The following is an 18,001-nucleotide window of genomic DNA, read 5'->3' as shown; positions in this document are numbered from 1 at the left end:
CACACATACACACACACACATTGGAATTATAAATGTGGGCAAAATGTTTAAAATTGGTAAATCTGAGTTAAGGGCAATTGAGTATTCTCGATATTATCCTTACAACTTATCTATAAATTTACAATCATTTTCAAACAAGTTAATGGGTTCATTTAAAAAATACATTTGTCACCTCTGGGTGGATGTAACTTTAAAACATGTTTGAGAACAGTTTAAAGGGTAAGTCAAAGGACAAGAAATCTTTGTGGTTACTGTTCATTAATTGTGTGACTTTCTGCAAACAAAGCGCTAAACTGTTCAATATATGTTTCTTCATTTGGAAATTGCAACTGGGATAACCATTTACCTTGTGTATTATGGTGGAGGCAGTGGAGTGAGGTAGAAAGAACCCTGAGAGTTGCAAGCTATGGTTGAAAGCACTGATTTGCTGAGTGACCATGAGCAGGTCATTTCAGCTGCATGAGATTTCATTGTTTTCATCAGATGAGAATATATTGGGAAGCCTCTCCATCTCCACCCTTCTACAATTCTGAGTTATAGTTTAAGAAATAAAATGTGAAAGTCTTAAGAAGTAAGCAGCATAGCAACAGAATTAAAGAGTTGGCCAAAGTTAGGGGAAAATTTATTTTTTCTTTGTACATCTGTATAGTATCAGCCTCTTAAGTAAATAGAAACTTGGATTACTTTTACAGAAGGACAGAGCAATGTTTGCAAAGAAAGAGAACTTTCTCTCAGGATGCCAATGAATTTGGCAGGCTGATTGCATTTATGCTTCAAGAAGAAATGTAGCCTAAGGTCTCTGAAGTACGTTGAAGCATGACTGCCTTAACCTCATATTCCTCCCACACCAAACGAGTTATTTTTTTTTTTTTACAATCAAGTTAGATTAAGGATCTTAGAGAAGTACAGTTGTGTTCTCATGGATCACACTTGTAAAGATAGCAAGTTGTATCATTATGACTTCCCCCAAAAGGTCTGATTTTTCTGATGCTTTTGGTTCTGAATGAGCCACACTTCATGTCAACAAAGAACCAGGGAAATTATTTATCCCCTAACAAAGACTAAAATAAAAGAGACCAGGGTGGGCACATCATAAATATTGTTGACTTAGAGAAGAAAGCAATAAAAATAGAAGGAAAAGAAAAGAAACAACCAGGATGCCACAGTGTCTAGAGAAACTCTCCATAGTGAAGTCAATTTGTTAAAGCTAGCTTATATTTAGGGGCCTGCACGTGAAGTCGCTTCAGTTGTGTCCAACTCCTTGTGACCCCCCTGGACTGTAGCCTGCCAGGCTCCTCTGTCCATGGGATTCTGCAGGCAAGAATACTGGAGGCAAGGGTACTGCCATCCCCTCCTCCAGGGGATCTTCCCAACCCAGGGATCAAACCTGCAACTCTTGTATCTCCTGCATTGGCAGGTGGGCTCTTTACCACTAATGCCACCTGACTTTCAACTAACTGTCTAAGCTTCTGTAATATGGTACAGCAGGAAAAAAAGAACATAACTATGAATTGTCAATAAATGTACAATAAGATACAATCATCTGTTTGTCCAGTCAACAAATATTTATTGTGTACTCTGTGTCAGGCTCTGAATATGTAGCAGTGAATTAGGCATACAAGGTTCATTCTCTCAGGGAGCTTATATTCTGGTGTGAAAAGGGAGATTTAAATGAAACATATACATATACTAATATATATGAGTAAATATAACTGTGATAAGTGGTATAGTGAGATTTAAAAGGTATATGACTGGGCTAGACTAGGCTAAGTCACCTAATCATGTCTGACTCTTTGCAACCCTAAGGACCGTAGACTGCCAGGTTCTCTGTCCATGGGATTCTCCAATATGACTGGGGGAGTTACTTTAATTAGAGAAGATTTCTTTGGGAACAGACATTTAAGCTATAATCTGAATAATGTGAAAAACACAATGAAGAGAACACTCATAGACAAACTAGTGCAAAGGCTCCAAGGTGGGAATGAACTTGTTAAAATAGCAGAACAAAATAAAAGCCAAGTGGCTGAAACAAAGTAGACAAAGCAGGAAATGCATGACGAATTTTCAGGTATAAGAGGTTTTTATTCTATTCTAGGTGTTGTGGGCAGCCATTTAAAGATTTAAAGCAAGAACATGGTGGGACCTGATTTTCATTTAGAAGGATGACTTAGCTCCTGTGTGCGAGAAAACAATTTCAGTAATCTAGGCAAGAAATTATGGGGTTGGAAAGTATCATCATGGGTATGGATAGAGGTGGACCTTTGAAAGAAAGTCAGTAGGACCTCATGATGGATTGGACAATGAAGCTAAGTAAAAGAAAGGAAGGAAAGAAAACTCATAAGGTTCTGCTCTAGCCAATGGATATGGGGGCTTATACTGGAATGGGGAAGATTGGGTGATGGGTAACTGAAGATGAGATTTAAGAGACTTGTTTTGGGCTTTTGATGGTATTTGAAGCAACAGGATTGGACAAGATCACCTAACCAGACAATGCAGATGGAGAAAAAAAGCAGCCCCAGCTATCAGGTGTAACAGAAGAGGAAGGGCCAGCCTAGGAGATCAAGAATGAGTGGTCAGTGAAGTAATAGGAAAATAAGAACTGCAAGGTGCTGTAGAAGGGGAGAAGATGATGTTCCACTAATGAGAGTGTCACCAGTTAAGAGTACTGCCAAGAGGTCTGGCAGATGAGATACTCAGCAACGTGAAAGCCACTGATGACCTTTGTCAGGGCAATCTTAATGGAGTAGGAAAGAGTGAAGTCTGCAGAGATTGGATTGGGGAAGAAAATATGTGATGAAAAAGTGGAGACAGAGAATATAAAAAACTCTTTTCAGTCCTGTTGCAGCGGAGGGGAGCAGCAGTATGGGATGGCAGCAGGAAGGAGGTGTGGAGGCAAGAAAGTTTGTTTGCTTTTCCTTAAAGTGTTGCTAGATCTGTGTGGACATTAATGGATTAAGCAAGAGAGGAAGTGACAATTGCAGAAGCACAGTGGTTGAGAGGTTTAGAGACACAGGATTGAGACAGAAGTGTTTAATCTTTGAAAGAGTGGAGGCATGTTCAAGGAGGCCCCATGTGGAATTACCTCACTTCTCTTAGGTGCCATTACATCAATTATCTCATTTGATTCTCACATGATTCTCCTGTATCCAATCATCCCCATTTCTGGAAGAGGAAAATAATGTTTAGAGAGGTTGGATAATTTCTCCTAGAACACACAGTCTATAAATAATATATCTAGAATTCAAAGTTTTTGTGCAACTCCAAACTGAATGCTCTCTCCACTGTAATGCCATGAACAATGAAGGCACCTTTCAATGCTCTCTGATGCAACACAGCAAATGTTCACAATGTACCAGGTACAAAGAAGCATAGTTGCTTTGAAGCCATTATTACCATTTGGTGACTCTGTGACCAGCAAATGGTTTGTCAATTTAAAGTCTGGAATCCCCCACTCATATGGAAGTGTAGTGCCCACATTATTTTTTCAGAATTTAATGACTTCTGGAATATAACAGGATCATACGTATCCTTGCAACTAATGATCTTATTAAAAATGTCTAATGCCTCTCTCAACAAATCTGCTTCATATACTTGTTAGCCATAAATTGGCAATTAATTCTTTTTCCATTTAATAGAAAGTCCACCCAAGAAAACAGTGGTAAAATTGAACACCCTGTTACTCAGTTTTGAAAAAAATGTTTTTTAAAGTAGAGAAAGTATAAATCCCAATCAATGGTGGTGAAATGAGGAGGAATTTATTATTCTATGGTTCAAAAGTCATGGAATTTGACATCAAATGTCCCAAGTTTAAGTTATAGGTCTAAATTATCTTGGTGATCCCTCAAGTTGTTTAATCACTTGCTTTCCTCATTAGTAAAATAAGGGTAATAATATTTATGCAAAAAAGTTGTGAGAAACAAATGGAATAATCCAGTGAGATAAGCTTGTACACTGGGAGTAACTGTTGGGTGCTATTATTATTCAGATAACACTACACAGTATGTTTTATTTTGTGTTTCTTAATAAGCATTGTGAGCCCAATTCATTCTCCCTCCCGATTAATGGTGAACTATTCCTTATGATTACTTGGCTAAAAGAGAAGAAAAATTGCCTATATAGGAACACCTCTCATTCTGCCTTTTCCAAAACCAAATCTCCTCAACTGCATGTCTCCTGTTCCCACAGAAGCATGTTCATTATTGCTACCATACTGCTCACCTCACCCATGCGCTCCTTTCAGTGACAAATACTGAGGACCTATTAGGTTCCAGACTCCGAAGGCACTAAATATCAGGATTAGACTCTTCTCAATGTTATGTGGCAGCCTGGATGGGAGGGGAGTTTGGGGGAGAAAGGATACACATATATATATGGCTGAGTCCCTTCACTGTCCCATCTGAAACTATCACATTGTTAATCATCTTCCCAGGTGTGCTAGTGGTTCAGAACCTGCCTGCCAATGCAGGAGACACAGGAGACATGGGTTCAATCCCTGGGTCGGGAAGATTCCCTGGAGGAGGGCATGGCAACCCACTCCATTCTTGCCTGGAGAATCCCAGAGCCTGGTGGGCTCTAGTCCATAGGATCGCAAAGAGCTGGACAGGACTGAAATGACTCAGAGTGCACATACTCCAATACAAAATAAAAGTTAAAAAAAGGGGGGGGGGATTGTGATGCATTCTTGCCCCTTCAGCACATCACAGTCTTGTTAGACAATGTCTGCTCTATATAAAGTTATTTACCTATACATCCCTCCCTCCATCCTACACCCTCACCCCCAGTTATGAGTTCTAGAATGCCAAGAATCCTGTCTTGGTCATCCTTGGTTTCCTTTATAACACATAGCATGGTACATTTCTCTTGGTAGGTGTCCAATAGATTATTATTGAATCAAAGAAATATTCTGTAGTGTGCTTTTTAAAATATCAAGGTGTACTAGTGGACTAACAGGCAAGATGCTTTTCCTTATAATGTCTCTCTTACATTTAACAGCAAGTTAAAATTAGATCCTTTCTCTTTTTTTTAAAGAAAGAAAACCATAGCAACTGTGATGTTGAATGTTTCAGAGAGCAAATTTTTAAGTATTCTCTTTTTCTGAATTGCCCGTGTTTAAGCTGCTGATTTCAATCAAAATGCTAATAAATAATTTGTCATACTAACAGCCATGTAAACCATTGATTGTATCCATGAAGTGATAGAATCTCCCACATAAAACAGAATGCTTAATTAAATGCTCTCAGAAAAAATAAATGTGTTGAAAATCCACCGAATAAATTTTCAACGGTTACCCTCTGGAAATGATTGAACATTAACCTTTGTTTCTAGTACCTGCATTTATTATAAAACCTTCAAGATTGTTCTGTTTCATATCAATATTTGCTGGAGATTTTTTTAAGACATGGCCTCTATGAGGAAATCAATTTTAGTCTTCTAAATGAAAGAATGGGCATTTTTACAGAATGTTATCAGTGAATACTTCTTTGATATACATAATGATTATCTAATAGTTTTCTCTAAATGTATTTTTATTGAAATAATGATTGAAATGTAACTCAGTGCCTTAGGAACACTGACTAATGTCATGTTAATCAACTTGAGTACTAAAAAAAAAACTGAAGAGGTTGATAGTTTAAATCTAGTTGGTAGATGATTCACTTGAACTATCAAAGAAGAAAATGTACTTTACCCAGGACCAAATTTAAAACAAAACCAAGCAAAATCTAGCAAAACCACCTCAGAAACAACTCTTAGAAAGCTAAACCAAACCTTTAAAAAAATCTAATTTATTTCCCTTAAAATTTTTAAATTAGTCTTTGATTCACAGAATCCATACTGCTCAACATCTGTTGAATGCCTGCTCTATGAAAAGCACTGAACTAATGTCAAGATAAGCACATTTCTATTTTTAGGGGGCTTGGTGGAAGAAGTAAGTCATTCACATATAACCATAATGTAGAAAATAGGACTGTAAATGCTGTTGTTACCCTGAGGAGGGAGAGATGGAAAACTTCTGGCTAGGTTTGGACAGGTAGAATGAGACAAGAACAGGGAAATGGAAAATTCTTAGCAGAGAGACTGAAAACAAGTATCTTTTTTGGAAGTAACAAGAAGTTCAGCTTGACTACAGAGCAGTTTGCAGAAGGTGTGCTAAATAAGTCTGGTAACACACATTGAGCTAGCTGGTAAAAGGCCTTAAATTCCAGATTATTTAAATGGTGTTGTATATTTAAAAAAAAAAAGAAAAGCTGTAAGTGAACAGTTTCATAACACTTTTGTAGACATGCAACAATTTTTATAAAGAATCGGCTCTAAATCTGAAGCTGAAGTCACCTGATTTAGAACAACACTGAAAAATATTGGTTGGGTTTGGCCATACTTTTTCAGCCTGACAAAAGGTCACTTTTAGACATTAGGATATTTATTCTTGGTTTTTGTGGGGACCTGAATTATGTGTTTCTTGGGCAAATTTGGGATGTTTACTCTTCCAGATGTTTGAAAATGTCACACATATTTTCCTTCTGATTGCTGTATATGCCATGTACATTTCTTCCTCCTCTGTTGTTGTTTGGGGCTTCCCTGGTGGCTCAGATGGTAAAGCATCTTCCTGCAATGCAGGAGACCTGGGGTTCGATCCCTGGGTTGGGAAGATCCCCTGGAGAAGGAAATGGCAGCCCACTCCAGTACTCTTGCCTGGAAAATTCCATGGACGAAGGAGCCTGGTAGGCTACAGTGCATGGGGTCACAAAGAGTCGGACGCGACTGAGTGACTTCACTTTCTTTTCTTTCTTTCTGTCTGTTGTTGTTGTAAAAAACTGCATTGAAGAACAAAACTGTGATCTTTATAGAGACATTTAAGGACCGATGAGGAAATACTCAGAAGCCTGTTTCTTGAAAAAACAATCAAACTTTCTTGCAAAGTAAAAAGTTACATAGTTGGATTGGCGATGCAGACAACTGACAGGAAGACTGGGGCAGGGGGATTTGAAGGAAAAGAGGTGGAGGGAGAGAGGGAAGGAGGGAGAAAGAGAGAACAGTTATCTTCTATAAGAAGTGGTTGTAAAGATAAGTTTATGTATTCAAGAGGTGAAATAAATGCAGAAGAGATGGGTAATGCTGCTGTAGACACTAAAAATTACTAGCCACAACCAACTACAGATAATCTCACATATTTTAGCTACTATGCTTGAAGTAGAGAGAGTTTAGAAAAGATACCCAGGAGATACTATGAACATTTTTAAATAGCTTAAAATTTGAAATAGCCCATATTTCCTCTTTATATATTTGAAGCTGATTGTAAGAATGAATATGAATCAGAGAGCCTTAAAATCAGGTATTTTGAGCTTTAAACAAGTTTTAAGGACATCACATCTCTTTTGCTTTGCAGATAGTACTGGACAAGAGAGGAACACAAATATAATTTCTATAGTATTGGTAAGAAACAAGCTGAGTTTGGAACTTAGCCACCTTGTGGTATATAAATCTTACTCAAATTTTTATAAAGCCCTTAAAAAATCATATAATGTATGTATGGCATTGGAGTTTTGCTACTTCCATTTCTATAGCTTTACTACTGAAAGAAGCTTGTTGGTACAGATGTATATCTTGAGTCTTCATCCACTGGAGATCTTAATTCAAGGACTGAAGCTAACTTTTCTCAAACCAAAGCATATGTGGCATAAAAGAGCAAATAAAGATAGAGTGATGGTAAAGAGTTTTTCCCTCGCTACCCTGAGTAGCCACATTAGTGGTTCAAAAGATATACTGGATACCAACAATGAAATCAAGAGAGGAAAAGAAAACAGGGCCTTTACTGAATGCAGTAACACTGTGATGATGGGTTGAATGATGCCCAGCCATAACCATCTCCTTCAATACTGAGTGTAACACAGACTGGCAAAATTTTTAATCTTTTAGGTGTTTTCTCCCACATAGACACAATGTACTAATACATCAGTACAAATCACTGGGGAAATATTTTTCTAGTGTTTAACTTCTGCAAATTAACATTCAAGAGAGCGGGTATTGGAATTACTTGAAATCCAATCTTTCCTATAAGATAATTTGGATCATCACAGTAGATGTTTTGATGTGTCCACATTTGACCTGAACCATTTCTGATGACCCAAGTTCAGTGTGGTAGGGAGGAGGAAAGTGCCTCAAAGGTTACAGTCATATATACAGTTTTGTATCTTCCTACACTTTTCCAAGAATTACTGTTATCAAAGTTCAGGATCATTTTAAAGGTTTTCTGGGGCATATCTGTCTTTCAAGCAAACAAATGAAAATAATCAACATCAATCAACATCTTATGATTAACAAAATCATAAGACTTGAGAAGCTAGTCAAGACTTTATCTTGAGTCAGGCAATGACCCTGTAGTAGTTGAAAAGAAGCAAGAATGTTAGCTTTTATTTCATTATTATCTTATCATACTTGGCTCTTCTTTCTTACATTTTCTCTTCTCTTTGTGTTCTAAGTCTCCTATTAGGTATCCTAAACAACAGCATGCCTTAGAGGAAGTACTCCAGACCAGGAGTTAGTGACTGGAAGTCCCAGGCAGGAAATAGCGATCCAGGTTCTCCTAATGACCAACAGCATGACTCATATAAAGCAACTTAATATTTCTGTCCCTTAGTTTCCTTGAAAAATTTGTTCCTTATTCCTATTTATACTACAGAATTATTTCCAGAACAGGATACAATAGGTGAAAGAGTCTTAAAAATAGATACCAACCAAACTATACCATTACTAGTTTAACACATTTTATATTTTGAAACTAATCTAGAAGCAGAAATAGTATCAGAAATCTTTGAATCAAATAACTGTTAGTTATATTTTTTGAACCTCTGTAACTTAAGAAAATATCTCATCTTCATATACTATGATACTGATACCATTGCTACCAAAATATGAATACAATAGACTCAAGTTCAATCTGCGGCTCCTTTTAAAGATAGGGTGAACGCCATGTTCTTCTGCTTTCAAGTCCATGCCAAATAATAGTTACCTTTAAAGCTGTTTAAATTTGAGATTCCCATTAATAAGAGGAGAAACAAACTGAGGAAACGTTGTGCTCATAACATTTCTGGAAGCCTTTCAGAGGGGGCAGCTGTGGTTTCTTTAGACTCCCAAGTCTATTATGCAGGTTAGCAGTATATTTTATAATGAGTTCTAGACCACCTGCCTTCCTGAGGAAATTAAGATCAAGATAGATTTTTTTTTTTTAGGTCTTAGTGGTTATGTATAAGGTTTTCCTATTCAATGAGTTTCAGGACCCCATAAAAGTATTCATTCAGTGTTGTTCAGCTATAGATGATTATTTTTAAAGACATTGTCTAAATGGGTTTTCAACAAATTCTTGGGGAATTTTGAGACTGAAACATATACTTCTCTAGTAAAACAGTCAGCAGATGATGTCTATACAGTTTTAGTTTAAGGTGATAAATACCTACAATGAATCAAACAGCATCTTCAATGAATCTAACTATAGTCTGACTAAAACCATTGGAATTTCAAAATTTTGTTTTAATTGTTTTTCTTATTCTCACCCCCTTACAGGTGTTTTAAGGGGCAATCAGTGGATTCAGGAAGCAGTAGGAGCTTGGAGAATACAATAAATAGGGTCTTGTTCCAAAGATAAACACAAGCAACAAAATGTCCACTTTAGCAAACCCACCCAGCACCGTGGAAATGCCACAAGAGATTAAGAAAAGCTGTGGAGACAAACAGGTAGAAATCACAGTTGAAAGAATAAAAATGGCAAAGTGTCTCAAAGAAAAACAAAGCAATGATTTAGAGAAAGTGGCCTTTAAACGGAAGGCAGAAGGTGACGAAAAGCCAGCTGGAAAGAAAGAGGCAAAGATAATAGAACTTGACAGTCTGTTGATCACCATGCCCCTGCCTCATATCCCCTTAAAGAATGTCATGGATGTGGAGGTGAAGTTGGTCTACGTTGATGAAGAGAACGTGAGCTATGAGTTTGTAGAGTGCGACCCGTCCGCTGGGAATCGGCCAACATGCCGAGCTGCTGAAATAGTGGACCCTTTGCATGGACCTGATTTCAGCGTTCTGCCTCAGATTGACAAATGGCTTCAGGTAGCCTTAAAGGATGCCAGTTCTTGCTATAGACAGAAGAAATATGCCGTGGCAGCAGGACAGTTCAGAACAGCACTGGAGGTATGGGGTAAGAGAAAACATAGATTGGTGACAGTAAGCTGTGAAAGGGAAAGTTGTGATTACTGTGAGCCCCTCTGATCATACTGTAATGAAAATACAGTATGAAAATATTGAATATCAGGACTTTTCAGTCCTCAGTTTATACCAATACAATGTGCCTGCAAATTAATATGCCTGTGTGCACTTGACATATAGAAATCAGCCCAAAAGCATATTTCATGCTTTTTCCCTAACTAACACTGCAGTGAAATGGTAACATATATTAAAATGCAGTTGGTTTTGCAATTTCAGTGTACACCTATAAAAGCCTTAAAGTTTCAATACAGTAGTAGTGGGTAGAATATAGATTCCCTAGAAATAGGCAGTTAATGAGTATACATATTATCCCCTTTTGATATGTAGTCTTCATGATTAAACATAACCATCTTACTTTTAGCATGGGCTGATAATTTATGCATAATACTGATTAAAAACAAAATAACACCATTTCACCTTACCATCAAACTTCACTTCCCTTCCCCTGCTAGTGAGCTTTATGAATAATTATTTTTCTCTCTGTAAGCAGGTAAGTTGATCAATATTTTGGCATAAAGATTTAACCCATGGGCTAAAATAGATGTAAGAATAAAACACAAAAAAAGGTCACAGGAAGAAATGCACCATCTTGTGACTCACTGAACTTATAAAAGGACCAAAGTGTGCAGGCAGAACTCCCATTGGCTTGGCAATATTGGTGACTGCATATTAATTAAAAAAAATTTTTTTCAATGCATTTTATATATGCCTGGTGGCCACTGGAGATATAAAAAATGAGTTAAGACATGGTGGCTTCCCTCTAACAGTCTGTGAGGGAGACAAACCAGTAAATAGCTAAATGGAAATGGTTTTAAGGCATGACTATTCCACCATGGAACCAGGGCCATGTGCAGGAGTCAAATGTGAGATTTTGTGATGAAGATTTAAAGAGTAAAGTGTTACTTCCACGCTTAGTCAAAGGTTAAAAGTGACTACATCTACAATGAGTTATTAATGAACAATACAAGAAAATGTGCCCCTAAATATTGAAAAAGAAAACGTAGGCACAAAAAAGAAGGCCCAAAGAGACATGAAGTGATGAGGTAGCATACAAACAGATGCATCTATAAATTAAGGGTCATTTACACAAGTGAAGAGTGATACAGTTTGTAAACTTTTGAACTATGTAAAAAGTGCCCCCAAATTATTTTCAAAGCACTGAGAACCCTCTGCTGTTCTTTCAGCTAAAGACCAGAAGCTATTGACTGTGGAAAGGAAGCTAAGTGTAGACTCCAGGAAGAACCATGGGCACTTCTGCTACGACTATTTTCAGCTGAAAATTTTTTAGGGGGAAGGACAGGCTTAAAGATGTAATTCTATTATTACAGGGTTAAAGGTGTAATTTTTTCCTTTCCAGATAAAGGAAAAGAATAATTTTGGCAATGGGGGATAAAAGGCATAAAACAAGAAAGAACATAAACTTCAAATTAAGTCTAGTTAGAGAAGCAAAAGGTATTTGCATTAACTAGAAGAAAATATCCATTTTTTCCCCATAAATCCCAGTGTTCAAAATTGTAAAATTTGAGTCAGGTTTTAATGACCCCAAGATGTGTAATTGTACTGGAATATGCTTAAGTGTTTTGACTCTGTTGTGCATATCCTCTGTCTCTGCCTTGCCCTCTGTCTCTCTCTTTTTCCCCTCTACCTCCCCCTCTCTCAAGGATTTTTAGGGAAGTGTTCGATGCTGACACTAATTACTGGTAATTAACAAAGGTAATTATTTTGAGACCAAAACTTAGCTTAGACATCTGGCCTAGCTTTTGTCTAATTATCCTGGGAGTTAACTTTTGAAATCTTACCTAGAATGTCTCTTAATAAACCAAAGTTACTAGGAATAGGAAAGATATTTCACCTTTTTAACTCTCCTCTCCTGAATTTAACTTCTATTGAATTTAATTGCTTCCATACTGAGTGTTCTCAGGTATTACTTCATGCATCTGTTGCTTTTCCTTAGGTCCTACCATGACTGAGATAGGATGAATGTCAGAGACCAAGGCATAATGATAAGGATCACACCTGAAAGATAGATGCATCAATGAATATTTCAGTGTGTGAAGTCAGAATTACATTTGGCTGCAAATGACAAAAACCCAAAATACCTGTGTCCAAAGCAAGAGAGTTGTTGTTTGTTTTCACATAAATGTTAGGTAGTCAAGGACTGGTACAGTATGGTCGTCAGGTACTAGATTCTATTTTGTTCCTAAAGACGTGGCTGTGACCTCAGGATCCAAAATGACAGCTCCTGTTGGTTTTATCATGCCCACATTCTAACCAGCCAGGAAAGGGCAAAAGGAAGGAAGGAGTCACATTGTGTCCTTCTAAGCACACTTCAAGGGAAGTTGCACATACCATTTCCATTTTTTTTATATTGACCCAAATTTGGTCATGTGGCTGCACAGACCTACAAGAAATGCTGAGAAGTACCGTTTTGATTCCCAATGGCCCTAACATTCAGGGGTCCTATTACTGATAAAGAAGGGAAGACTGGACATGGCTATTGAAGGATAACTAGCAACTCTCCTGTGAGTGATTATTATATGGGGGGGGGGGGGGGGCGGGCACTGTGAGGTATACAAAATGCTTGGCAACTGAGTGGTACAGGTACAGAGTCAGGCTGTAGAAATACACAGAAGGCTGCTTGTGGTTAAAGGTAAGACCATGAAAAGAAAAAGTAAAAACGGGAAAGGCACTAGAAATTTGTGACTATTAATAGAGTAATTTCCAACTCATCTAATAAATCCATCAGGAATGTTCTACTTCTGTGTTAGTTTCTCTGTGCTCTTGACAAAGTCTTAACTCCTTTTGTTTTTGTAACATGGTAACTAGACAAGTAAATTCATGGCATTTTATAATGAATAAGATAAAATGATATGCAGTGATTCAGAAGATAACAGTTTAGCTTCCAAAAAGCAGCCAACTTTAATCTTTTAGGATTTCAGAACATAGGAGGCATTTATTTAAATGTGCTTGATGAAACTAATTCTGTGACTAACTCTCAATCTTTGCTAAAATCAGTCATCATTTGCTCCTGTGTTTGAAATCACAGCAGAAAACACACCAGATGGGCAAAAGGTATAAACTGAAAGATTTTTAAAAAGGATACATTCATGTGAATTCACAGTTTTATGCCTAGATGCTATTACCTATAATTTTTAAAGAACAATCATATAAATTCACCTTCTATTAAAATGTTACAGATTCTATTAAAAAAATAAAGACATTGGCCTCATGGGCCAATGAGGCACATTAGGCAATACACACTATTTCCAATAAATTGCTTGTTGTTCAGTTGCTAAGTTGTGTCCAACGCTTTGTGACCCTGTAGACTGCAGTGCTAAGCACAGCACACAGACTGCAGCACGCCAGGCTTTCCTGTCCTTCACTGTCTCCTGGAGTTTGCAAAAATCCATGTCCATTGAGTCGGGGATGCTATACAACCATCCAGTGAACTTCTTGGCCGTCAATAAAAAGTTAGAAGAGATTAATTCATAAATTTTCTAGTCGAACTTTCATAGGAAAAGAATAATTATTAGCAAACACCTTAAGGGTTTTGCTAATAGGAAAACTTAAAGGTCTGGGAATGTACTAATCACATTTTTGTCATTTATAAGAAAAGCACTCTAATAATTTTGTGGCATGCAACCTAAACCATGCCATCATTTCAGCCTTACTCATAGGATCTTAGTAACTCAGAGGCTTCCACCTTTTGAAGTAGAACAGACCTATATACACCCTTCAAGATACGCAGCTTCAAACAATCCCACTAACCAGCCAAAGAACATCGAGCACAACTTAATGATAATGAAGTCGCTCAGTCGTGTCTGACTCTTTGCGACCCCACGGACTGTAGCCTATCAGGTTCCTCCACCCATGGGATTTACCAGGCAAGAATACTGGAGTGGGTTGCCATTTCCTTCTCCAGGAGATCTTCCAGACCCAGGGATCGAACCTGGGTCTCCCGCATTGTAGGCAGACGCTCTACCGTCTGAGCCACCAGGGAAACTCAGAGCACAACTTATCCCTCACCAAACGGAATTTTCAATTCCGATTTCATCATGCAGGAACTCCTTAAGGTGCTTTTTTTCTTCACATCTTGGTGCTCCAGTCACTGTTCTGTGAAGTTAGAGTAATAACTCACATTTATGGAGCTCTTTCTATGTGTCAGGTATTGTATTTTACATCCTGGGAATATTTACATTCAGTGTTACATTTTATTCTCACAATAAGCATATGAGATGAAACTATTATTCTTTTATGCTAATGAGGAAACTAAGGGATAGAAAGGTTAAATCACCTGCTCAAGGATCAACAGCTAGAAGTGGTAATGCCAGGGACTGAACCAAGGAGATCTGATTCAGAGCTCACCACCTTAACCACTATGCCCTTGCTACTCTAAGTGAGGGTCTGTGAGAAATACAGAACTTTGTGCCAGACCTGCAGAATCAGGATCTGGATTTTAAGAGATTCCAGTTGGTCCTGGTACACATAGCAGTTCAAGGAGACGAGATGAGAATCACACTCTGTGAGATGCTGACACTGCACAAATTTGCCATAAAATGAAAACTTTACAGTTTGGTTTCCAACTTAAAATGCTTTATGCTCCTTGCTAATTTCATAGGAGGGCTTCACTGAGTAGCTCAGTTGGTAAAGAATCTGCCTGCAATGCAGGAGACCTTGGTTTGATTCCTGGGTCAGGAAGACCTGCTGGAGAAAGGGTAGGCTACCCACTCCAATACTTTGGCCACCTGATGCGAAGAACTGACTCATTGGAAAAGACCCTGATGTTGGGAAAGATTGAAGGCAGAGGAGAAGGTGATGACAGAGGATGAGATGGTTGGATGGCATCACTGACTCAATGGAGATGAGTCTGAGCAAGCTCCGGGAGTTGGTGATGGACAGGGAAACCTGGCGTGCTGCAGTTCATGGGGTCACAAAGAGTTGGACATGACTGAGTGACTGGACTGCACTGAATTTCATAGGAAAGAGTTTCCTTTTAAGCATTTTTCTCTAACAGTTGTTTGGAATTTGGGATTTCAAGGACCTTAATTTTTTTTTTAAGTTGGAGAGACGAGAGGATTGACCTCATATTTGTATTGTGCAAGAATATCACAAAAATAACTATCATTATATTATTTCATGAAAATTTCATCATTTTATTAAAATATGGAGCAGTTTAACACCAAAAAAGATAGAAAATAGAAAAGGCATACTCTCAAAATAGGGCGTACTCTCAGAATGAAGGGTATTTTTAAAATAGATTATAATTCAATTTTATGAAAAGTTGACTAAATTGTCTTTTTTTTTTTTTCATTGCCCCTTAGATCAATAAAGTCCTGGTCTGAGAACCAGTTTTTGAGAATCACTGTTCTAGAACACATTTCCTTTATGGTAAACATTAAGCCTCCAGGACGATTGAACCCACACCAGGGCCTTCTTATGAGATTACTTCCAGTGTAATGGAATTTGGTATGAGGCAGGTCCATTTTGGAGCCCATCCAAGGGGGTTTATTTAATGAAGTAGCAAAGATATCTCATTATAGGGCCGCCTTACCTATAATTGCTCTGAGAATAATTCTGTAGCAAATCTCTAGGGCATGAAAATGTGGACATCCCAGAAAGCTTAATTTAAATGGATTCTAACACAGATAGTTCCTAGTCAACAGAATCAGGAAATCGAGAGTTCACCAAATTCGTGGAGCGCCCTGGAGCTAGCTGTCTTTTTGCCCATCTGTGGATCTGCAAAGGGATTCAGTATTCATTTCTTAAACTCCTGCTGGGGCCCAGGCCCGTGTATTTAGATAAGTATCATAATAACCCTCAAAACAGATATTATCATCCCCATTTCACAGATTAAAAAAAAAAAAATGATGCTCTAAAAAGTTAAAAAAAAAAAAAGCTTACAAGTGCCCCAGCTAGTTTGTGGCAGGGCTGAGATCACATTCCTGTGTCCTAATTTCATATCTGAATATCTTTACTTTCTTGTTTTTCATACTTAATAGTTTATAAAAGTTGTATAGGAGTATTTTTTTTAAAAAAGCAGATTCTGATATGTGGGGGTCTGTGATGGAGCATCCAGATTCCTCATTTCAAATGAGCTCCAAATGATGTCCATGTCTCTGGTCCAGGGACCACTCAAGTAGCAGATATCTATGCCACACACTGGTAGGTTTGCAAATGCCTGCCATTGTCCAGGCAGTAAGCACTCGCAGGTATCTAGATCACATAGATGAGCTTAGGTGGCCACGAGGGTCCAGAGCTGTGATGATAGAGTCATCACAAAACACATAGAGTATTTGGAGTCAGGTTATCTGTTTGATGCTGCTTCTGGTACCTAATTGCTCTGTGACTTTGAGCAACTTTCTGAACCTCTTATAATACTGTCAAGCAGGAATTGTAAGAACTAAAGACCAATCACAAGATGCTTTCACACAGGACTGCTTGTTGGAAAACATGATGAGCTCGAAATCCCTGTTCAAGTTGTCATTGTATTCCTTAAGTTCTTCATTTCTTTGTACAGTACGTATTCAATTTAAAACTTTAATGCCCCAAAGGATTTTGTCCATTTCCGTAGTTTATCATCATATCCTTAACCCCTATCCTTTTGGTAGTTAACCCATATCCTTTTTCCCTTTAATTAACATTAAAATTTCATAGTGTCTGTTAAAGACTATATTTAATCAAAGCAAGGGACCAAAATAATTCACTGCTTTTTACTTTATCTATACCCTTTTAGAAGAAGTAATCTAAATCAAACACTATTTTGAACTATTAACTGCTTCTGACAAAAAATACAAACTTTCACTTAAATTCACAAATTGTTATGCTAGAGGCAGTTCATTTTGTTCTTAGTTCTCACATATAAAGTGACTTGAACTCTGTATGGTCAGATCAGAATTGAACATTTCAATTTCTATCATGATTGTTGCCATCTTTGTTCCATCCGGGGGCATCATATAATTAATTAATGATAAAAATATGTTTTAAGTGCTAGCAAATTTACATAGCAGGAAAATACAAAGCAAATACCTCTGTTAATCGCCAAAGTAAAATAACAAAATTAGATATATCTCTATCAGTTCAGTTCAGTTGCTCAGTCATGTCCGACTCTTGTGACCCCATGAATCGCAGTATGTCAGGCCTCCCTGTCCTTCACCAACTCCTGGAGTGTATCCAAACTCATGTCCATCGAGTCGGTGATGCCATCCAGCCATCTCATCCTCTGTTGTCCCCTTCTCCTCCTGCCCCCAATCCCTCCCAGCATCAGGGTCATTTCCAGTGAGTCAGCTCTTCACATCAGGTGGCCAAAGTATTGGAGTTTCAGCTTCAACATCAGTCCTTCCAATGAACACCCAGGACTTATCTCCTTCAGGATGGACTGGTTGGATCTCCTTGCAGTCCAGGGGACTCTCAAGAGTCTTCTCCAACACCACAGTTCAAAAGCATCAATTCTTCGGCACTCAACTTTCTTTATAGTCCAACTCTCACATCCATATATGACCACCGGAAAAACCATAGCCTTGACTAAACAGACCTTTGTTGGCAAAGTAATGTCTCTGCTTTTTAATATGCTATCTAGGTTGGTCATAACTTTCCTTCCAAGGAGTAAGTGTCTTTTAATTTCATGGCTGCAATCACCATCTGCAGTGATTTTGGAGCCCCCCAAAATAAAGTCTGACACTGTTTCCACTGTCTGCCCATCTATTTGCCATGAAGTGATGGGACCAGATGCCATGATCTTAGTTTTCTGAAT

The 18,001-nt window shown here is 37.9% G+C and overlaps 1 protein-coding gene across 1 annotated transcript in view; it reads left to right on the top strand.

The window, feature by feature from the left end:
• SPATA16 (spermatogenesis associated 16) overlaps positions 1-18,001 on the top strand; it is a 244,465-nt gene that overhangs the window by 13,476 nt on the left and 212,988 nt on the right. Inside the window, exon 2 of the mRNA XM_043874568.1 lies at positions 9,559-10,176. Within this exon, the coding sequence (XP_043730503.1) occupies positions 9,655-10,176 (522 nt within the window). The 5' untranslated portion in view covers positions 9,559-9,654. The remainder of the gene's footprint in view (positions 1-9,558; positions 10,177-18,001) is intronic.

Source organism: Cervus elaphus, chromosome 19, assembly GCF_910594005.1.
Source record: "Cervus elaphus chromosome 19, mCerEla1.1, whole genome shotgun sequence".
In the NCBI taxonomy this organism is placed as follows: Eukaryota; Metazoa; Chordata; class Mammalia; order Artiodactyla; family Cervidae; genus Cervus; species Cervus elaphus.
Note: the sequence above shows the minus strand (reverse complement) of the source record. Positions and strands in the feature narration are given on the sequence as shown.